Below are 24,139 nucleotides of genomic sequence, written 5' to 3' on the forward strand. Positions count from 1 at the left end.
TCCTCCTCCTGACCTTTGGTGACCCCATTTGGACTGCACAACCCCGCTCCAAAAGGAGCAGTGTAGTTAAAGCATTAGGAAATTTATTTGACATCAAGGTTGTGGCTGTTTAAAGACTAACTTCTTCTTCAGACTTGTTCATGATTGCTTACATTAAAATATACCATATTCCCCCCAAAATAAGACAGGATCTTATATAAATTTTTGCTCCAAAAACGCATTGGGGCTTATTTTCAGGGGATGTTTCATTTTACAGTCATGTCATCTTCTGGTTGCTGCACAGTGGTGGAGGGCAGAGTTTCACTTAACTAGGGCTTATTTTGGGGGTAGGGCTTATATAGTATTACGAGCATCCTGAAAAATCATACTAGGGCTTATTTTCAGGTTAGGTCTTATTTTCGGGGAAACAGGGTAGCAGTCTTTAAGGTGCTTTAACATTTTTGTTAAATTTTTCTTTTCTCTTGGTTTTGCATGATATGCTAGCCAGGGTGATTTAAATCACAATTTAAATTTTTAAAAAATCTGATTTTTTTATTATTTAAATTTTTAAAAATGTTTTTTATTTAAATCAATTTAGTTTTATAAAAAAAATCATTGGTTTTTATTCATCCTGTTGCTAACACTGCTACCGCTTTTAGTACACAGCACAAAAATGCATATTTCGTGCCTTCAGGTCAATTCCAAGTTATGGTGACCTTCGCAGGTTAGATATTTAAGAACAGTCTCACTGTTTTCATCCCTCAGTGAGCTTCTATGGCTGAGCAAGGGATTTGGAGACAACTCCACAGAGTCTCTGCCACTCTCTGCACTATATTAAACTGGCTGTTGTACATGTATGTTACAGTCCTAATGTTACCCAGAAACAAGTCCCACTTATCTCAAAAGGTCATTTCCAGGGTAAACATTTAAAGCCCTGCACCGTAATTGTGCAGAGGACAGTAAGTGTAGTCACTCCAAGAACATTAAGAACTGCTTTGCTGGATCAGTGCTCCAGGTAATCCTTGTGTGCAGTGGCTTCATCAGACTGAGGTGCTCAGAACCATGATGTTAAAGTGACAGCTGTCAGTTTTTGGTTGCCTATTGCACACAACAATATTTGCACAAACAGTCTCTCCTTTGTCTGGGGCACAACCAACTGCTGCAGCAAAGATGAGCTCCTTTTCTTTTTTTATTATTCTGGCGTGTTAGGCATTGAAGCATTTTTTTTTCTTCTGAAATGGAGCTAACATTTATTGATAATTTGAAGTTATCAGTATCACAAGTACAAGTCATACACTAATGGACACATTTTGCAGTACCGTAGTGCATTCCCTAAATTAAGTACACACAGCCGGAAGATTCTTACTTGTCCTCAAGCTTCTGTCTGACAACCACCTCATTCAGCTTGTCCGTCCCTCCGTACACTTCAGTGCTGCACTGAAAGAGGCCACTTTCTGAAGATCGTACTGTAGCTACAAACTCTTAAGGTAAAGATTCAAGGCCCACCGGCTTCAACGGGTCCGACTTGCGAGCGTCCACTACACAGCTAACAAAGGCAGTAAATTGTTCCTATGCAGAATTAGAGGATCCTGCAATTTCAAAGAGCTGAGACACTCCTCATCCTGCGTAAGGAATTGTTACCACATTCTAGATTTCACACGAAATTGGCTTTAGCGCAGAACTGCACTTCTAACTAATCTACCCGAAGATGTCAAAGGCACTATGATTTGACCTCAATACAGCATATATCTCAATATATACAGTATGTCGTCTAAGTCTCCTTCCGCCTCACGTTGCCTCACTCCTGCAGGTGGTTACAGAGTGCGTTTCAGAATCCTTCCGCCACAGCCCCCTTTCCCATTATGCTTTGCGACTGCGTACTCTGACGAAAGTGGGAGCGGAGGGAGTTGGGAATTTCGCATCTTTTATTTTTCTCCCCTCCCTTCTCCTTCCTTTTCCCGCGCAAACGGTGGCGTTTTTTCCGCAGTGAGAAAATTAAAGGGCCTCGGCTCAGCCCCTGTCCCTGGACGGGAGGAAAAGGCGGCGGTGGAAGAGCGAGAAGTAGTTCCGCCGCCTCAGCCGCGACTGCTGCAGAGGCAGTTATTTGGTGGTTGGGCCGGTAAGCGTGAATGAGACCGCGCGAGCGGCAAGGGCCGGGGGGGGGGGGAGGAAGTCGGGGGGCGGGGCCGGGCCGAGTGAGTGGCAGCGGTTGGCTCCGCTCTGCAGCCGGCTCTGCCTCTCGCTAGGACAAGGCGGGAGGCAAGGAAGGGGCGAGGCGGCTTCGCTCATTACCTTCTCCGGCGCCATTTTGTATCGCAGCGAACCTGCAAATAAAGAGCGGGCGGGAAGTGTGCGCGGGGGTTGGCGGTGGCCTTTTCGGGGCCAGGGATTGCTTTTTCCGTTTCATTGATGCGACAGGAAAACCCCGGCTAAGAGGTACTCCGTATCCGAAAGGAGACGACGCCTCGACGCCGTCACAGGCGGGAGGTGAGTGGTGGCCTCGGCTCCTTCATGCGCGGACCACCCGGTAGCTCTTCGGAATACGAAGGCCCGACGGCGCCGAGGGAGAAAGAACAAGCAAATGGGCGCCAAGGCAACCGTTTTGCACGGCTGGGTTTTTTTTTTGGGGGGGGGAGTCAGACCTGCGGCTTCTTGCGGCATTGCCCATCTTCACGTCATGGGGAACCCTCGCCGCCACGCCCGGTAGCATCTCTTGCTCTGGCCCGCGGCTTCCCGCCGTTCCCCACTCTGTACGTCCCCTCCATCGCCTGCAAGTTTCTTTAGATGGCTGATTGTAAGCAGGGACGTCTGTTGGTGGCTAGACAGACGCGTTCGCTACAATGATGTGAATGTATGGGGGCCTTACCAAAGCATGGTGCGTAGCAGGCAGGGATATTGTGGAGATCGAAAGACGTGCTCTTAAATGTGTTTACTATGAATAGGCCTCGTAATCGTAAAATCCATGTTAAGGTTTGGTGACTTTTTTGGATATAAAGGTTTTTAAACTAAAATCCGGTGCATCAGATTTCAGTATTGTTCCAAGTGGGATTCAGTTTCTGGGTGAACATGGCAAGAATTGGACTGCACATCACATGGATGAGCTGTTTAAATGCAGTTCACGTTGCTAGGAAAGCACTCAGACGATCAGCATTTTTCCAGGACTTTATTACTATACAGTAGTTCTGTCTAGTGTGGTGTAGTGAATAGCATGTGGGACTAGGATAGCCGGGCCATGGAAACTCTCTTGAGTGGTGGCAATGGTCAGCTACTCCTATAATACTGTATCTCTCATTCCTTGAAAACCTTGTTAGGATTGCCATATATCAGAAATAGCTTAATAGCACATAACAGTATTCTTTTAAAGGAGTCTAGTAGGTTGAGTTACCATAGCTGTAATAGTGCTTGTAAACGTTCTAAAGCAAAGTATTGTATTGAGCAGTTTTGTTACATGGATTTAGACTGCTTTACCTGTGGCAAAATGCTTGTTTACTATAATACATACCAAAAGTGTGACTGCTACGTTTTCCACATGCAGTGTCTACAAGTATTTAGAATGTATTTCTTCAAGCCAGTCTATTTGTCCAAGAATGAGAAACCTTTGTCTTCAGTAGTATTTTAGGTTCCCAGAGTGTGCTGTGTGCCATGCATGCCCAGCATAATATGTAGACTACAATTTACAGTTACTGACTGCCACAGCTCAATATACATCCTTACTAGGAATCCCTAAAGTTAATGCCCTTACAGCTCATGTGCAAGGCCAGTGAAGGTATGGGGACCATAGGTAAACTGTTACATCCATTCCATATGATTTGGGTCATTCGCTGGTACGCTTAGTGCACTGGTTGCAAGAAGAGATGGAACTTTAGGATTCTTTGGATCCAACTCCCGGAGTTTGCCAAGAATTCCCCAAGGCAGAATTCTGGGAGATGTAACCAACAAAACAGACATTTAAAGGACAGCTTTCTATACCACCAACTCCACTGGGCTACATGAACAATATCAGTCCTGTAGTGATCCCCTAATTGGCTTCTGGATCCAGCTGACATACCTACATGCCATTCTCTGTCGCCATGAATCTCTCTTTTTAAAAGAAGGAAATTGCCATAGGACTTTGTGGGAGGGGTAGTCTCACTGCCTGTTATGCTGTATAGAGAGCTTCTCTCAAAGAAGTACCCTCCCATGAAGTTTCAAAACTCCCTGGGAGACTCTCTCCAGAAGAATTCTTAGTGAGAGTTAGAGTGCAAACTGTCTGAAGGTCCCATCCCTAGTGACAGGTTTGTCCATACCACTTGTACAGGTGTGATAATTCTATGTATGAATGAGCTAAATCATGTGATGAGTGAGCACATGTATGAGGGAACATACAGATGCCATTTATATGCCTGTTTTAACTAGCTGCCTTGAGTCCCACTGTTTTGAGAAAAGCAGTGTAGAAATGCAATAAATAAATATTTTTCTTAAAATGTAATAAATAAATACATAATTTGTTTATATCAAAATGTTTTTGCTCAGATTTTTTGTTGCTTGGAGATGGATGCCAGGAGTTAGTGCTGCAGTTTCACCAGCATAAACCAGATTAGGGTGCTGTATTTAATTAATTTAGGTTGACTTAAAGCTTCTTATTCCCTCCCCCCTTTGTATCAGCTTGCAGGCTCCCCTGGGCTCTCTTTTGCCTTGGGGAAGCCTTTGGAAATTTCTAAATCTGAGAGTGATGAACATTTTATTAGTCAAAATTTGATTCTGGGGCTCCACTGGCAGTCCAGCAGCAGTTTTTTGTTTTTGTTTTTTACTTTGGGAGCCCTGTCTCATGGCTCTCGAAGACCCACAGGTAAAAAGGAGTTCTGGGGAGCCTTGGGAACTGAAATGGAAGGGTTATAGGAGGCTTTAAATAAAATCAAAGTACAGTAATTATTTCTGACTCCCCAGTTGGATTGATGCTGGTGAAACTGCACCAACAGGAATTTGCCCAATCAGATGTACAAGGGAAGTTACTTCACGATGTACTGGAAAATAGATTAGTTTTATGACAGCACAGTTGAATATTTACTTTTAACACTCAAGCAGTTGCAGTGGTCATTGGACAAACTAAAATGTGCAAAGATTGATATGAATGCTTTCACAGCTACTTGAGTTGTTTTTCCAGTTGGTACATTTGACTGTTTCAGTATTTGGCCCTTTAATGTAATAACGCATTAATAAAATTTTATATATACTGTTTTTTTCCCATTTATAAAGCTGTTCAGTGGAGGCTATAGATCTCAACTGCTTTTGGGTGGGCATCAAGTGTCAGATCATTCCACTACTGTATCCAACTATCTATCCCCTAGCCCACTGGTTCTTAACCTTGGGTTACTCAGGAGTTGTGGACTGCAACTCCCAGAAGCCTTCACCACAAACTGTGCTGGCTGGGGTTTCTGGGAGTTGCAGTCCAAAAACATCCGAGTAACAAAGGTTAAGAACCACTGCCCTAGCCCACTGGTTTCCAACCTTGTGACCTCAGAAGTTCTTGGACTGCAACTCCCAGAAGCCTTCACCACTAGTTGTGCTGGCAAAGGCTTCTGGGAGTTTCAGGCCTAGAACATCTGGGGATCCAAGGTTGAGAACCACTGCTCTAGCTCAAAAGGTGCTACTTCTGGGACAGATTCCCCTTTTGTTGTGTCCCACAAATCTGCTGTAGAAGGTTGGGAATGGATATCTTCTGTAGCATATTTGGGAACTTGCAGGGAAGAGATGAAGAGCAGGTCCCGTTGTGCAAGCAGTCTGCTTGCATGCTGTTAGATGTAGTCGTCTATGCATGTGGAACTCTAACTGAAATAACACAGAGTGATGTTAATTTACAATAGGAGGAAGTAGGCTTCAGCAAAACTGTTGCTGAGTGAGCAAAATTCTGTGGACATGCTTTATTTCTATAGTTAGTTCAGTAAAAAATGTGCTAATGCAAAGTTTATGTAGACTAAGTGAAACAACAGTCCAGGCCATTTTAGTTATACCCTGAAATGTGAAAGACTGTCTGATGAGTTTACTGTCGCAAGCAGTTTGTCACAGGTACTATGGTACCTTCATAGTGCTTTGTGAAAACACTACTGTGTTTAGTCTTTTATACTGCATTCTCTGTACACTTAGGAATAAGCTCCAGTGAGATCTACTTTTCAGTTGAGGAGGTATTGTAAGCATACTTCTCAATTACGTGAACACTATTTAAGTAATTCTTTTTTTTAAATGACCGCTTTTAGAAGTACCTACTTGTTGATAATGTAGAGCTTTATGCTTATGTGGCTATCAGATCTAAAAGTCTAATCAGCATATGACTTAACGATCAAAACATTTGTATACATTTCTGTAGTCAAATTATTGTATGGTGGAGGAGGATCAGATAAGTTCATATTTAAGTTCTGTGAAACAGCCTACCTTTTTAATAGGAGGGTAGGTTTTGATTAGTGCTGAAATAAGCAGCAAAAAGAATTAATCTAGTCACACACACTTCTATTAATAACTGATTAGGATTGTTTTTCTTCTGTAAAGTAGTGAATTAAATGTATTTGCACAGCTTTTTTTACTGCCATGTTCCCCTGAAAATAAGACAGGGTCTTATATTAATTTTTGCTCCAAAAAAGGCGTTAGGGCTTATTTTCAGGGGATGTTTTATTTTTTCATGTACAACCATCTACATTTGTTCAGATACAGTCATGTCATCTTCTTTTGGTTTCTGCACAATGGTGGAGGGTGGGGTTTCACTTAACTGGGGCTTATTTTTGGGGTAGGTCTTATATTACGAGCCTCCTGAAAAATCATACTAGGGCTTATTTTTAGGGTAGCTCTTATTTTTGGGGAAACGGTAGAAAACACTGAAGTTCTCATGGTGTGCTTGGAAAGAGAATATAAAAGATGTCAAAAGAATATGGGACAAGAATGAACTGTTAGATAAATACTTTCAGTATTATCTGCAAAAAACTTAACAACAGAAAGAAATGTGTACAAGATTTGCAAAGTTATAACTTGTGTTTTTCAGAAATTGCATTAGTTGTGGTTGAGTTAATTTAATGAACAAACCCCCAGATTTCATTGGCACCATATGATGAGATTCAAATTTTAAAATAGTCCTATGGCTTTAGGTAGGATTTGACTATCAGTTTTACAATGTATTTGTATAAATTATTCCTAAAATACTTCATCAGGAAGTTGCACTTTGTTTTTGTGTATGTGATGGTTAAGGTTTTGTTTTTTTCCAACATTGATTATATTTAAAATCCAGACAAACCATTTTGTTAGTGAATTCAGAAACAAAACTAGGCTATTCAGTGGGGTTGCAATCCTAGTTTCTGATGTAGCATAAATATACTAGCTTTATTTGTAAGAGGACCAATTAATGTTAGTATTTACTTTTTCTTCCTAGAGTTCACAATGACTAATGAAGAACCACTTCCAAAGAAGGTAATCTTGAAAATTGTACTCTATGTCTCTTTTTACTTTCTCAAAATAGGATGACAGTGTTAAACTTTATCATTTTTGTTTTGTAGGTTCGCCTCAGTGAAACAGACTTCAAGGTTTTGCCTAGAGAGGAATTGGTCTTAAGGTAAACCAAGAAGCAACTCTCTGCTTGAAAACAGTGCACTTCTCACTGTCTCATTCCAGGTTTTATTCTCACAATGGATACATTGAAAACATTGTAAAATTTACTGCAGTAGAAGTAGGAGTGTTGAATTACATTCGTTAGAGAGTGGAGAAGAATAAGCTCTCCCATTGACCGTCGGTGTACAATCAAGTTCACATAGAAGGTGATCTTTTAGTCCTCAGAATGGCTAGTATCAAAAGGAAGGAACATTTAGGACTTTAAAAGTGATAACCATCAGCTTTCCTTGCACTTGGAAACCTTGGAAGGCAATGTGGAGGGTTCAGGGCAGGTGATGTAGATAAAAAATAAATTCTGCCAGCAATTCCTCCTACATTTTATACCAGTTGCGTTTCCAAATACAGTGGTGCCCCGCATAGCGATGATAATCCGTGCAGCAAAAACCGTCGCTATACGGATTTGTCGCTATGCGGGACAAAGAAGCCCATAGGAATGCATTAAAACATGTTTAATGCGTTCCTATGGGCAAAGAATTCACCGTTCTGCGAAAATCCTCCATGCGGCCGCCATTTTCGCTGCCCGGTAAGCGAGGAATCCGGGCAAAAACACAGCGGGCGGTCATTTTATTTACCCGGCAGCCATTTTGGAACCACTGATCAGCTGTTAAAAAAACCATCGCTATGCAAAAATTGGTAAGCGAAACACTTACCGATCATCGCAAAGCGATGTTTTACAATTAGAAATATCGCTTTGGGATTGCAAAAAACACATCGCTATGCAGATTCATCATTAAACAAATCGCTCGTTATGCAAGGTACCACTGTATTGTTCAAAGGCAATATTGTGCTAAATACCATATTTTTTGTGTATAAGACACTATGTTTTCCTAAAATCATTACACAAAAAATTATGGGGCATCTTTTACACAGAAGTAAGCTGAGATACCTAAGGAGAGAACAAAACGACCCATACTTTGTCTCTGTAAATAGGCTTCCTACAGTCAGGAGACTTGGCTTCCTTCAATCATGGGCCTTATGGAACTGACGTCAGCTGATGCTGTACAAACCAATTGGAACACACCTTGTAGGCTAAGATTCAACAGCAATTTGTAATGTCCAACATTCTGAGCCCAGAGGCTGAATACTCAAAGCTAAGTTTTCTTAATTTTGGCGTTAGAAGGGGTGTGTGTCTTATAAACAGAAAAATACGGTACATCACAATAACCTCCTCTGGAATCAACCAGAACATTTTTATTGATGGCAAGATTAGCCGTCTCTATGGACAGATGAACCTGGAACACCTGCCAAAGTTTTGCAGAAACACATCCCCCTCTCCAAACATTTGTGTATCAACCTTTCTAGATTCTAAGCCTGAAGACTGAGGTGCTTAGATTTCTGACAGAAATACATTTTAATTTTTCTAAATTGCTAGGGCTATTAGGTGTGAGATTATAGTTGATTATTGAATGAGATTATGATTTTTAATAGTCTGGTATGCTTCAGTGCATTCTCACATGTACAAATTTGTACTAAACATGTTTTATTTTGTAATGAAATTTTAAGACTGAAAAATTTCAATTCTTTTTTAGGTGGAAGCAGTATGAAGCATATGTGCAAGCTCTGGAGGGCAAATATACAGATCTTAATTGTAAGTTGAAACCGCACTGAACGTCTAAGTCATGAAATACATCCTGAAAAAATAGAAATATGGAAGGAAAGTTTCTGGAAATGATTTTTCTAAAATCATTAGATAGATTTGACATGAACTTTTGCCCGCTGACCCACAAAATAACTGAAATCATACTTCCCTTAAAGGGCTAAACATTAGCCACCTCCATTGGGAAGGAGCATGTTCATAGCATTACAAAGAAAATCATCCAGGGTGAAGAAATCATCAGTACTGTGTTTGGCTTGTATGGTTTACATTGCTATGTCCTAATCTACATTTTATTGAAATCCTTTGTATAAAGGGTTTTTCAACTTAAAAGTAGTATGTATTCAAAAATAGAAATAAATAAAGAAATTGTGCTGTGTGCATCACTTGGAGAAACAGCTATGTATGTTCTATGCTTCTTGTTCTTGGGTTACTCCATTTGGTTATCTAAATCCTGATATTAAAGAATTGAGAGCATAAGCTGGTATTTTAACCATAAACCTTTAACAGTACTACATCTAATTTTGGTATGGCTACATTTCATGTTTTTTGAGTTCTGGTATGTATTTTCATGGAAGTATAAAGTTGCATTTACTTGTAAGGTAGGGTGCCACTACACAACGGGGGGAAATGCAAATAGATCTATCTGCTGTGAATTTGCACCCAGTAAGTTGGTTTTCCCAGGTGAGTCAGCAGTGTAGTTGCCCCAAGTTCTAATTTCTCGTATCTTCTAATAAAGTGCTGTTAAGAGCTGGTGATCACAGTTCCTTAATTAGTCTGTGGGGCATCACAATTGCCAGATATTAAGTCTGCTTAATCTAAATAGAAAAATAACAAATGGGTTATTTTCCCATGTGCCATGTGTTTTGGCAGCTAAAGTTACTTATTTTCTGCATCCTTATTTTGTTTCTAAAAATATTTTATTAGAGTTCTATTTTCATTGGCCTCCTCTTTATCAGTGAAATATGTTTTGTTTACTGATATGCAAAGAAACCTTCACAGCATAAAGGGTTTTTAAACTCTTCTATATCATTAGGACTTGACTTTGATTTAAAATTACTCTCAAAATGATTTTTGTGTTTGGAGGTAAAGACTTGTCTTTGTCATACTGTCAAGGGATTACTTTTGGAAAGGACTAACAGGACACCTTTTTGTTACAAGCAAATCTTTCTCCTCTAGATACACCTAATGGAGCTATGTCTTATGTTTGGCTTAATTAGTATGCAGTTGCTGTCTGAAGTCAAAATGGAATCAGTTCGTAGAACAGAATTTTCTTCCACTGTCATTTCAGAATTTTCTGTAAACAGTAAACGGGAACTAAAAATGATCAAACTTCTTTCCATGTTGAGACTATCACTCTGTAGTCTGAATTCTAGAGTCATGTTCCAAAGATGTGAATGTATCCACTGCATGAAAACTGTGTTTGCTGTTTTCCTAGATACATGCTTTTGTAGGACATTGTAATAATAATTATTCTGTTTGTTTGATGAACACCCATTGAGCACTTCATTCTCGGAAGAAGTAGCTGCCTTTGCTTCTTTTAGTTAGTGTAAAAATCTGGTATATACTGTATGTTATATGGTGTCAGTGTTCGTTGAGTCTTCAGCTAGAGCTGAAGTAGGCTTCAGGTTGTGAAAAAGTATACCAGAATAAATGTGTTAATCTATGAGATGTCCCTCAACATTTTGAAGTTCTTATTACACATGAATAGTGAAGAATTGGGTGGGCTCTACAAATAGAATTTCAGGTTACTATTATTGCCTGTCCGGTGAAAGCACACCTAACATGCACTAACGTACCCTAACACACACCTAACATGTACATGCAATATAGTAGTATCCATGGTTTGTGTAATGAGACTGCTGTTTTGACATTCCCTCAGTTCTCTATTTTTAGCTTTTGTAGATACAGTGGTGCCTCGCTTAACGAGTGCACCGTTTAACGAAAAATCCGTATAGCGATCCCTTTTTGGGGATCGCTATACGGATCAGCCCCAATCGCCGCACTCGCTTTGCGACGATTGGGGCTCCGGCGGCCATTTTGGAGCCGCCGAACAGCTGATCGGCGGCTCCAAAATGGCCGCCGGAGCGAAAACATCGCTGGAGGGGGTAAGTTTACACACTTATTGGAACGCATTAAACTAAGTTTAATGCGTTCCAATAGGTTTTCCTGCCCTGCACAGCGATGTTTTCGTATAGCGAAGGTTAATCCGGAACGGATTAACCTCGCTATACGGGGCACCACTGTAGTTGGAAAAGAAATTACCGTCTTTTTCGCTCCATAAGACGCACCTTTCCATAAGACGCATCAATTTTTTAGGAGAAGAAAACAGGAAAATATAATCTGTTTTCTTCGCTCCATAAGACGCACAGACTTTCCACCCCCGTTTTGTGGGGGGAAAGTGCGTCTTATGGTGCGAAAAATATGGTAAATATGGTAGTGTGGCTGTAATCTCTTGTCTCAGTACTGCTGTTCTCCAAGATTTGTCAGGAAATTAGCCATTCTGTTCCCATATATATTTATACATTGCTGTGGCTATCTCAGAAGGGGAGGAGAAAAAAAATTAAATCATTTTTCAGTTGTTCTGTTCAGAAGCATTTGTTTAGTTTAAAATCTTGAAAAGCTTCTGCTAACAAACTCTGAAATTTGTTTTCCATCTAACAATAGCTAATGATGTAACTGGACTGAGAGAGTCTGAAGAAAAGCTAAAGCAGCAACAGCAAGAATCTGCTCGAAGGGAAAATATCCTGGTGATGCGTCTGGCAACTAAAGAACAAGAGATGCAAGAGTGTACTGTAAGTGATGTTTACATTCTTGGGAATGAATTTTTCTGTATTGAGAGAGAAAGTGCTTTTCATCCTTGGAGAGCCTGGGGTGGCTTACAACATAATTTTTAAAAGAAGAGATGCAGTTAAAAAGCACAATAAGTACAGTCTTAGAACAGCACAAAGTAGGTTACTACATTAAAACAGATACTGAATTAATGTAGTTTAAAAGCCATTGAATGATTTTAAAAAATCTTTTAATCCTACATATGCAGTACTGTTACATCTTACACTGTTTGTTTCAGCTATTATGTTTTTTTTAAATGGTTGAGAATTACCTTAAATCATTTTTATAGACCAGCTTTGAACCTGAGGAAAATCTAATAGTTACTAAAATGATTATAGAAGAGGTACAAGAGGGATTTCTGCCACACTATAGTATTGTCACTAAAACAGCATTTACAAAATTATACCAGTAATCTTTACTTGTGTTTAATCCCAGTGCAATGGAACATAACTTAATCAAGTAAACACAAAATGTTCAGTGCAGCCAGTTTTGATGGTGCAAGGAGAATATAACCTCAGTAATGTGCAGCATAGTTTTTTTGTTCGCTTTACTTCCAAATGAGTAATAGCTTAACGGGCGCCCCGCTTAACGATGAAACCGCATAGCGCTGAAGTTTTTGCGATTGCATTGCGATGTTTTGAATGGGAAAAATCACTTTGCGATGATCGGTACGCTGTTTCGCTTACCGATTATCGCATAGCGATGATTTTCCAACAGCTGGCCGGCGGTTCCAAAATGGCCGCTGGGTTAAAAAAATGGCCGCTCGCTGTGTTTTTGTGCTGATTCCTCGCTTACCGGGCAGCAAAAATGGCCGCTGTATGGAGGATTTTCGCTTAAAGGTCAGTTTTAAGCCCATAGGAACGCATTAAACGGGTTTTAATGCATTCCTATGGGCTTTTTATTTTCGCATAGCGACGAAATCGTTTTGCAGCGATTTTTGCTGCACGGATTATCGTTGGTATGCGGGGCACCACTGTAGTTTTATTTAATTCACATACTGATCATGTAGATGTATCTTTCTAAATGGAGAAATACATAGTTACTGTCCAATTTGTGAACTAAATTAGGCAAGATGTGGTTTGGCTTCTCTATCTTGTAGCATTACATTTTATTGTATGTTACCATTTAGTGGTGAGGCAGGTCTTTGTCTTCATATGTTTGTAACTTCAGCGTTGATATATGCTAACAATTATATGTTCACAAGTATTTGTAGTGTAAAAATAGTTTGTTCAAAAACTACTCAGTAGTTCTGGGTGATCCTTTCTGGAACCTATAACTGCTATCAAGTTACCTGGGTTTTGCAAGGTTCATTCATAACGATAATGACAACAGTCACAAGAGTATTAATAAGAACTACTTAGTTCGTTTAAGATACTTCACATTTATCTTATATTGTTCTTAACAAAGTCATATAAAGTAGCTATTAGCATTCCCTTTGTGAAGGATGCTGAGTGGTCTAACAAAATTATTTTTAAAGTTTTGAACTGAACATGTGCATTTTCACCCCCTAGTGGCCAAAACATATTTTTTTGGGGAAAACTTAACCCATTTTGGGCATGTTGGTGGCAGGGGTGCAGGGAGGTCCTCAAAACATGGTAAAGTTGTTCGTTATTCTCCAGTAAAGTAAGGGGGGACTTTTTGAGCTAATTCTTTTATTTAATAATAAAATTATTTATAGCACTGCCTTCTAATAATCTAAAATTTTATATTATAAGCAAAACATATAAAATATACATTTAGATTCCTCATGTGCATTCCTTTCTATGTAGCAAATTGAGCAGTTTGCAAATGTATGCTTCAGCATTCTCTTTGTGCCTAAGCCCTTTGTTTATAGTGACAATTGTTTAAGCTATTTTCACTTAATTTGAAGGTGACATGAGTTAAAATTGGGAGTAGCTACCGAATGGTTATGCAGCCATTATTAAACATATGTAGACATTGGAATACTGGTGGAGGAGACACATGACTACCCTGTTCTGTGAAATGGTATTTAATGTCTAAATGTAAATGCAGGTTTAGATGAGGGGGTATCAGATAAAATGGCTTAAATATGTCCAAGAAACTATGAATATATGCTTAAATTTTTTTTCTTTGTGTGCAGAATCAGATCCAGTACCTCAAGCAAGTCCAACAGCCGAGTGTTGCTCAACTGAGAACAACAATGGTGGACCCAGCCATCAACTTGTTTTTCCTAAAAATGAAAGGCGAACTGGAACAGACTAAAGACAAACTGGAACAAGCCCAAAATGAACTGAGTGCCTGGAAATTTACACCTGATAGGTAAACAAAACATACTCCCCAGTCAAGACTTCCCTGACAGAGAATGCTTTGGTGGGACAACCACGTGCTCGTTTCCACACCAAGACTCAGACGTTTTGAGCCAAAAGCCACATTCTTATACTGTCCAGCTTGTATTGCTTAATGTAAAACTTACCAGATGAACCTTGTGTTTCAGCTTTTTCCCCTTTTGCTTCAGAGGCCTGACAGCGTCGGACTGTTCTGAAGAAGTGGCCAACTCAGAAAAAATGTCCTTTCTAGAACATTTAGACATTTGCAAAATGGTTCTGTTTGAAGAAAATAGAGGGAGAAGCAGAAGTCTAATGTCTGTGGCACACTGTGTCTACAGACTGGTTGGAGGAGAACCTAGAGATTTTAAATCATGAATTGATCATGTCAAATTCAAGTAAAACATAAAAATGGAATATACTTCGTTCTTAACCTTAAACCTAGACTGGTTAAGTCAGTTTTTTCATTAAGACTGTGGACTTCCTTCTTGTTCACTGAACTGCTGGGTCAAAACTTGATGAGGTGAATTTTGTTTAAATCACATATTTGATAAACAGCTTTGAATAGCTGTAAGAATGTGCACATAGTCAGTGTTGATTGATTTCTTAGCATTTGAGCTCCATAGGACTTCAGTGAACCTTGTCATGGTTTTGAAAAACAAAGTGTTCTGTGGATGGCTGGTTATATGTGAACTCTTAAATCTAGTGCTGTACAAACATTTAGCTGCAATTTAATTACATCTTTTTATGTTGTTAAAGCAGTCATGTACATCCTGGGTATCAACTAGGAAATATAGTCAAAAGCCTAGTTGTGATTCTAACACTGCCCTTCTTAGACAAGAGGCGCCATTTAAATTTTTTATCCTAAGAAAATATATGCAGACTACGCACGTCACATCAGTAGCAGGTGTCTTCAGAGTTGTCGTGGGTCATTTTGTACCTAGTCTTTGTATTGCACTCTTTAAAAATGTGCCTTGAAATAGTTGTGTTGCATAGCTCAGGGAATGCTACTGATTGTACTACTGTATGTGAAACTGGAGTGGGGTGTGAGTATAAATGAATTGAGAATAGGCTGCTACTTTTGTCGTGACCTATTCTCACAAAGTTGAAACTAACTGCATATATCTCATTGGTTGACATCAGTTAAGAAGAGTTGATAACATATCAATGCCTTTTCACATACCAAAGGATTTTTAGGAACAGTAGCATTTGGCAGGTCCTTGTACATTCTTAAGTGGGGAAATTTTCTGAAATTCTTTGATTTGGTGTATTGATTTATTTGATTTATATCCCGCCCGTCTGGTCTGGTTGACCACTTTATAAAGTTCCAGCCAATAAGCCTAGGTTTCAGTGAGAAAATTAAAGACTGTTCCATAGAGGGTAAAATTTCAGAAGACCAAGGAAACAAGTCAGTTATAGCATTCAAGATGACAGTATTCATTAATTTGAATTAAATGAAACACAACTCATGAAATGCATTTTAGTTCTGAATTAGGCAAGTATTGCAGCATTTAAACTTTCATAGTATACAGATGGCATAAAAATAAATAATGTGTTTTGGAAAACCACCTTTTGTGACGATATGGAGCATCTTTCAAAGCTAGCATCACAAGAGAGGTAAGATTTCTGCCAGGAAAAACAAAAACAAAACAATATGTTGCAACTTGCATTGTAAAACTTGTTGAATGTATAATCAGCAAAACATTTTTCATAGGTATGTTTTAATTGTGGTGTGTCGTACATGTTGCTTGTTATCTCTCAGTTTTATCAAATGAATTCATGTTTTGGTAAAGGGTGCTGACTTCAAATGTCTATGAGTGCTTAAAGTTTTGTTTTCCTTGGGACAAATTTATTTCAAATAGACATATACAAAAAAATCTTGATTTCTAGAACCTAACAATTTCATAGTATTAAAAGCAGATTATTGATATACACATTAAAAAATTTAATTATGTGAAATCACCTACAAGAAACTATTAAAACCTTATTTCATCTTCCTTATAGTTGACTGAGGTTTAAGTAGCTTTCCCCTGGTGCCCTTCAGGTGGTTTAGACTACAATTCCCATCAGTCCCATCCTAGTCCAGTAAAATAGCCAGGTTGGGGATAGTGATGAGTAAGGGGAGGGTTTCTATGACGTGAAATATTCTTTTATGTAACATGTTTGTGCTTATGGGTGGGTTTGAACATGTTTATGAGTGATCTGGTAAGAAAGGCTAGCTTACTCATAAACATTTTTGAACTTGCTTAGCGGTTCAAATGTAGGTTGCAGAGAAAATGTGAAATGTCATAAAATTCCGCCCCCTAGTGATGGCTGTAGCTTAAAACACGAACAGCTGGCAGGTTTGTTTCAAAAATGGAATCTTTTAAATTACAGTGGTGCCTCGCTTAACGAGCGCCCCGTTTAACGATGAATCCGCATAGCGATGAGGTTTTTGCAATTGCAAAAGCGATCGCATTGCGATGTTTTAGATGGCCAAAAATGGCTTTGCGATGATTGGTAAGCGTTTTGCTTACCGATTTTCGCATAGCAATGTTTTAAAAACAGCGGATCGGTGGTTCCAAAATGGCTGCCGGAAAAAATGGCCGCCCGCAGTGTTTTTGCGCCCTTTCCTCGCTTACCGGGCAGCGAAAATGTTGGCCGGATGGAGGATTTCCGCATAGCGGTGAGTTTTTTCCCCATGGGAACGCATTAAACGTGTTTTAATGCATTCCTATGGGTTTTTTCCCCCCCCGCATAGCGACAAATCCGGATAGCGGCAATTTTTTCGGCACGGATTATCGTCGCTATGCAGGGCACCACTGTATTTGTTTTCCATGTGTTCTCACACAGTTAATTTTACCTTACAGTTTGCATTTCAAATATATAAGAAATAATTGTATTTACATCTGTGTCTGCCAGATCGGGCTCAAAATCTGACTATTTCAGTGGTGTTTTAAGAATTGGGTTGCGTTGCCATTCTTAAGGGCTTTCTTGATTGCAGCAGAGGAGAAGTCACTGGGAACTTTATCACATTGTATATTGTCACAAATATCAATTGTAGTATCAAATAAGTAAGTATTCACTTATATCTCTGCCTAAACAGGAATGACATCACTGGCAGCAACAACTGCAATTAGAAAGTTCCTTTAAGGAAGAGGGATTTATGCAAGTTCCTTGTATTATGTGCATTCTGAAAAAAAGAACTCTTTAATTACAGCAATCAGCTGGTGATAATATTCTGGTGCCACAATAGAATACAGGCTATAGATCTTAATTGATAGAGGCAGGACTATGGAGCCATTTAATAATTGCTGAAATCCCATTAGACAATTGAACGTTTTGCTTTGGGAAAGCTTTTGGGAGCCTCAGGACAGGGAGTCATTAAAGTCTGAAAACCACTACAGTTTTTGGGCATGAAATGCTGCCTCCCAAGGCTTCCCCAGGATGAAGGAGATCACTAAGGAGCCTTGAAACCTGAGCTGGGTGAGCAAAATAGAAAGTTTTATAGTAGGGATAAAAGCCTACTGATGATATCATCACCCTTTGTGTGGGCACAGCTCTCTCAACTGGATTCCAGCCAAATAAAATACAGTACTTATTACAACATCTGTCATTGATAAATAGGTAGCATTTGCACTGTAGTAGTGTCCCACCTGTCAAAGAGTTTCTGTGCTTGCTTCTCTGAAATAGTTCAATTGTTAACATATGACAAACCTCTGACAAAATATATCCAAAAACAGGAATTCATATTTTGTTGGAGTGGACATCTAAAAATACCAACATAGAGGTTCTAAAATGACCAGAGTTTTTGGAGATGCATGTTACAAGCCAAAGAGCTATTGAGTTAGTGCAAGGAGTTGGAGGTTTAGACATTTTGTTAAAACAGTTTTTTTTAATGCCCAATGGAAACATGCTTTTAAAACTGGGAAGTGTCAGATATGAACGAGGGATGCCATGTAAAGAAAATAAAATCCTACTAGATACATTCAAGCTGTTTAGCAAACGTTTTATAGCTTTCTATTATTTCTGGGCATAGTATTCATGTGACAGCCCAGGATGCTACATAGTTAGTTTATCTGTGTGAAATGTATAGATGTTACTTAAGTGAAGTGCCATGTTAATGTTGTACTAGAAAACACTTGCACATGCACAGTATTTATTTAGCCATGACTGCATTGCGAATAAGCAGAACAACAACAAAACCACCTGGAAATTGAGTGGTAAAGCTATTGCATATATGTTTACAGTTTGGCAGCAGCTGTGTGTTAGATTTGCAAAGAATAAATATTTCTCAGGTAAAAATAAATGTTGAAGTTAACTGGCTTAGATAGTATTAGATCTGTTAAAATTCTAGTATTGTATGTAGGAAACAGCAGTCATTTTTTAAAGGTTGAGGTTTCTCTGAAAGGGATTTTTAAAGGACAGTAAATGGGTCATTTTTGCCAATCTCTGTTTTGGTCTAGCATTTCTGTTTTGCTCTCCTGTCTGTCAAACTTTTTATAGTTTATCTTATTCCATAAACTATAAACTCTGCTATTTTAATCTGGCCCCAGTATTTTATGTAATATAAATTATGAAGCTGCACTTAAAATGCCCCAGTGACAGTAGCTCTTCCTTGCATTGTTAAGCCTTAAAGAGAGTGGGGAATGTTGTATAATACCTATATCTACTGGTCTGTAACTTCAAAGGGATTTTTATACCCGTTGTGCTGCGTCAGGCCATTTGTCCAACATTGTCTGTTATCAGTAGGCACTGTCCTATATGCCAGGTGGAAATTCACTCAATCCTGCTGTCTGAGATCCTTTTAACTGATGATTGTGGGATCATCTGCCTGAAACACATTAGCTCAACTATTGAACAGTGACTCCTTTTGCTGTGTACTGTCATGAAATGTTTGAAATCATAATTTTAAATGTAAAATAGAACTATGTATTTTAGTCTGACAAAACTAAATTTGTCTGCAGTACAGTTCAAGACAAACATGGATAACACACACTTAGAATGTGTTCAAAGAAAGGCAGTAAATGTGGGAAGTGTCTACAGATACAAGTCCTGGATGGAAAGATCAAAAGAATTGTGCATATTTAGAATTGGGATTAGGGAATATTATGCGTACCTTCAAAATACTGAAGGAATGTCATGTGGATGATGGAAAAAATTTGGGGGGGGGGGGTTCTGCTAGTCTTGTTCTCCTTACAAGAAAGCATATACAGTATTGGCTGAATATTACAGTTTCATGATTCTACAAGCTGTGCAACAGTGAAATAGATTGCATTGCAAAGTGATGGACCCATATCTTGTTAAAGGTTTCAAAGCAGAGTTTGGATGACCATCTATCAGGAATGTTGTAATAGTTCTCCTTGGATTGGGTTGAATTAGATTATTTGAGGCACCTTCCTACTCCACGTTTCTAATTATGAAAAATGCCTTTCAGCATATTCTGGGCTGTTCCCTAGACTGAAATAAGATTAAATACTTCCTGTCAGATAAGCACATGTGTCTAAAATTATAGTGCCCCTCATGTTTCTGTATACTTTTTTGGATTTTTCCTTACAAAAGAGGTCATAATCAGTACCTTCCAAGTGAGCTAAGCAGTATTTAAATACCCAAGACAATAGGCATGAACTAGCTACTTGTATATTGTAATTATTCCATGCTAGCACACTGCTAGCTGTACTGCTGCATTTCTGCTTATTTGTAATAGACCAACACACTCCATTAAAAGTATAGAATCCCACTGCTCTCATGTGTGTATTCTGTAGTTTACTTCCCTACTGGAAGTAAACTATACACTAGAGAAGTTGTGGGTTGCTAGGTATGTACAAATGACTTGTAGGAGGCCTTGACTTCCCAAAAATAGTAAAGTTGTATTGCAGAACACTTTTGTATGCCACAACAGAATATGCAGTATGAGGCCAGTAAGGGAGGGTTATTATGCATTCACTGGGGAGCATCATCTACTCTGTTAAAGGGGTTGAATAATCCAAAATCCCTTTTCTCCTGTAGTTATGTTCTGCCTTTATTGTATATGTTCAAAAAGTTTTTTTTCCTCCAGAAGCTAAATTTGATTGACAAACCTAGTTTTTTTGTACAGCTAGTGAACTGTGTGTGTGCACCATGAGCATGGAATTATAAATGTAGTTGTAACTAACTTTCAGTATATAAGCAAAGTATTAAGATTATGAAGACTAGCCATTACATGGTAGTGTTTCCAGCACTTTTCATCTCGTCCTCCCTTGCTTAGAAATGTTACTGAGCTTGCTGTCTTTTGGAAATTATTTCATGCCACAGAGCATAAAAAAATAGCACAAATGCTTGGGTTGTAATTAATGTTTTGATAGTTTAAAATGTTCCCAGCTCAAGAATTTGCCTTTCAATTTCAGCAACAGGACCAGAAGATCAACATGATGGATGAGCCTATGGTATTTGTAGGGGTTCTTTGGACTGTTACAACTGCAGTAAGATACTTAAAAAAACATACAGGAATATCACTTCGAGTGACAGCTGTTATCAAGGGAGATGAGAGAATTTATCTTCATTTTGTGATAGATGGCTCTTTCCTTTACAGCCAAACAGGCAAAAAGTTAATGGCGAAGTGTCGAATGCTTATCCAGGAGAATCAAGAGCTTGGAAGGCAGCTGTCCCAAGGACGTATTGCACAACTTGAGGCAGAGTTGGCTTTACAGAAGAAATATAGTGAGGAGCTTAAAAGCAGTCAGGATGGTAAGGGATTGAGCCCTATATCTTTTAAAGTTAGTTTCATTTTAATGTTAACCTAGTTTTGATGTATAAAACTAAATTGGTGAGGACTTAAAATGAATTTTTAGTAAGAAATTAGTTGTGCATATGACTATTTGCATATATGCATGACTAGTTATGTGCCCCCCAAAGTGCTTTCTTAAACACCTCTCTTTGCTATATGATAAAAGACTATTCTGAAGCTCAGAGGAAGTGCAAACCTTTTTAATATGTTTTTGTGATATAGTATGATTGGCTTTTCAAGTGAAAAAAATCATGATTCCTGTTGGCAAAATCCCAGAAACTTAGATAAGTTTACAGATTGAAGTATACTATTTGGTTTTTAAATTCAAACTTGTTTTATTTGTTAATGTATGACATTGCCATTTAAGGATTTAGGACACTTAGAAATTGTACAGAGTCATAGTTAATATTGCACTTGCCCTGAAACAAGAATGGTGCTTTCCTTTAGTAATAATTAATTGACTAAAGTTGGAACATGGTGTTGGGAGCCCAACAGTACAATGCTGTCTGCCTTATAACCCTATGAAACATTGCCCACAGAACCTTCCATTAAGAGCATTGTATTAGGAATGTGGACAATCTAGCATTTAACTTTGTTTTGGCTTACATATTCTTTGGAATTTGCATTTTGGGCAGCCATTTTCTTTGTGATTTAAATGTTACAGATTGTTTGCACACACAAACATGCACTTGAACATGTTATTCAAAATTTCTTCCACTTGAGAGTACAAAAAAGGCAAACAATTAAATAATAATCAGCACATAACCAGCACATTTACAATGTGTGGTCACCATAGAATTGATACATTTTTTGGCTACACATACCACACTCTTTAATGTTTTATTGTTTCTGAAGGCTATAAAGTTGGATAACCTGTCATTTCTAGTTTGGGTAATTCGTTAAAATGAGATCACTGCAAAATCTTTCAAAATAAATATAGTTTCTTACCAATATTACCATCATGATCATAACCAAGCCCCAGAATTGGAGTTGTTTATTTGTGATCAGCATTAGCATAACCTTTGTACTTATAGGGCTGGTCTGCAAACTACCAGAGAGAATGGCTATTTCAGTGCTACTGAGGTTAAATAATGCAAATGACAAGAAAGTTAATGTGGTCATATGCAACATACATTACAGAATAGGAGCTGAAGCACAAGCATGTTTTATTTGCATAGAAATAGAAATCTAATTGCTGTAGAAACCCAGTTGCTGTCCAGTTTCTATGCATAGTTCAGATAAATATTCCAACTTGGTTGTCGTATTGGACACTCATTTTTAAATTGTTTATTTATAGTTAGCATGTATATGTAAATTATGAAGAATATCGGGTGAATAGTTCAGGACAAAGTGACAAAAAGTGGTAAGGGAGGCATCTATCTAGTCAAGCAGGTCAGAGGTTCACTCTTAACCCTCAGGCTTGTTTGCGTATTTGCATCTTTTCAAACAGCTATAACCGCAGCAGCTGTTTTCTCTCTAGCATTCCTTTCCAGAGGAACTCAAGCCTACCCACAGAGTGCTGTGAACATTGATTTGCAGGGCTTCCTGTTTAGATTACAACACTTTTGTAAACAAGGTGCTTGCTTAATTTCATTATCCATACTAACTCTGTATTACTGTTTTCCTTTTCTTTCTCTCTGTGTGTGTTGTCACTTTCCCTGATAGTTTGGGCTGTCCTAACACCAAGGATCTGAATGTAAATAAATATGATTGTCAAATATATATATTAGAGTTGTATCAGACTTTGATATAGAAACCTGACTATGTTACTATATATGCTCAGGTAACAGCTAAGATTTTGAGGATGCAGATACAAGCTATTAAGTATATGCTCCGAATATGTTTTTCTTGATACAGAACTGAACGATTTCATCATCCAGCTTGATGAGGAAGTAGAAGGTATGCAGAGTACCATTCTCGTCCTACAGCAGCAACTGAAGGAGACTCGACAGCAGTTAGTTCAGTATCAGCAGCAGCTGTCGCAAGCCTCAGCACCAGGTACTAGCCGGACTCCGACTTCTGAAACTACAGATCAGGGTGAGGCCATGAGCAAAGACTGCAGTCGTCTGGCTAATGGACCAAGCAATGGCAGCTCTTCCCATCAGAGGACAGCTGGGCCTGGTTTTTATAGAGAGGGTAGTGGAACAGAGGATGACTTTCCACCATCACCAAGCAATGGTAATAAGCTTTCCAACCACTCTGAAGATAGAACTGGCAGAGGATCTGGTAGCTATATAAATCAACTCAGTACTGGGTACGAAAGTGTAGACTCTCCCACTGGTAGTGAAAATTCTCTAACTCACCATTCAAATGACACAGACTCCAATCACGATCCTCAAGAAGAGAAAACAGTCAGTGTGAAAGGTAACAGAACTGCGGGGTCTCGTCATGTTCAGAATGGCTTGGACTCAAATGTTAATGTACAGAGTTCAGTTTTGTAACCTTTTTCTGCAACATTTTTATATAGTGTCATTTAAATTGGGAGAAGCAGCTGTCCAGAACTGTTCAAATTAGTGCATATATGTCACAATTCTGCCTTTGTGGGTTTTTTGCTTCAATACCTCTGCCACTTCTGAATTTTAACAATTACATTGAATGTTGCTAAAAGGATGTTTGTGTAGGCTCAAGGTATTTTGAGTTAATGTGAAGTGGAAAATGGAATTTTATTTCCAGGTATAACACAATGATGTCTGTACAAATCTGTGTGTATCTAGAACTTGTGCTGTGTAAAGGCATTTGTTACTCATACTGCTATAACACTCAAAATTTGTCATAATAGCTGTGGGTTAATGACTGCCATGTTTGCCCAGTACAGTAGTTTTCTAACTAAAATGAGCTTGGTGAGGGAGTCCTATAGTAGTTTGTGTTCCAGTTTTGCCACCATGCATCTGTGCGTTCTCTTTAGGTGACCGAATGTTTAAGAATTTCGTGTGCATAGTTACTCAGTTAACTTAAACTGTTGTATCCTGTTAATGCATATTGCTCTGTGACTCCACTATTATCTTATCTGTACTGACCAAACCTAAATAAAAAATTTTTAATAATTATTTTGTCCTCTTGTGTTTGTCCTTTGCA

At 38.7% G+C, this 24,139-nt stretch overlaps 1 protein-coding gene across 2 annotated transcripts; it reads left to right on the plus strand.

Annotated features, from left to right (window-relative positions):
* On the plus strand, positions 1 to 24,111 carry WTAP (WT1 associated protein). Of its 2 annotated transcripts, none has more exons than XM_020809345.3 (8): positions 1 to 2,098; positions 7,373 to 7,410; positions 7,497 to 7,552; positions 9,138 to 9,196; positions 11,870 to 11,997; positions 14,136 to 14,314; positions 20,870 to 21,024; positions 22,922 to 24,111. In XM_020809345.3, exons 1-8 carry the CDS (start codon positions 1,744 to 1,746, stop codon positions 23,503 to 23,505), a joined length of 1,554 nt encoding a protein of 517 aa, XP_020665004.2. In that variant the 5' UTR covers positions 1 to 1,743; the 3' UTR covers positions 23,506 to 24,111. The 2 variants fall into 2 exon arrangements, with proteins under 2 accessions (XP_020665004.2, XP_020665013.1); XM_020809354.3 differs by lacking the exon at positions 1 to 2,098 and adding an exon at positions 2,208 to 2,466.
* Positions 24,112 to 24,139: the final 28 nt, after the last annotated feature.

Source organism: Pogona vitticeps, chromosome 1, assembly GCF_051106095.1.
Source record: "Pogona vitticeps strain Pit_001003342236 chromosome 1, PviZW2.1, whole genome shotgun sequence".
NCBI classification, from domain to species: Eukaryota; Metazoa; Chordata; class Lepidosauria; order Squamata; family Agamidae; genus Pogona; species Pogona vitticeps.

Excerpts from the sequence above, each read along its gene's own strand:
- WTAP (XM_020809345.3), top strand. The coding sequence starts at position 1,744 with ATGTCGTCTAAGTCTCCTTCCGCCTCACGTTGCCTCACTCCTGCAGGT. Across the intron at positions 9,197-11,869 it reads CAAATATACAGATCTTAATT|CTAATGATGTAACTGGACTG; the intron begins GTAAGTTGAAAC and ends ATCTAACAATAG. Across the intron at positions 21,025-22,921 it reads GCTTAAAAGCAGTCAGGATG|AACTGAACGATTTCATCATC; the intron begins GTAAGGGATTGA and ends TTCTTGATACAG.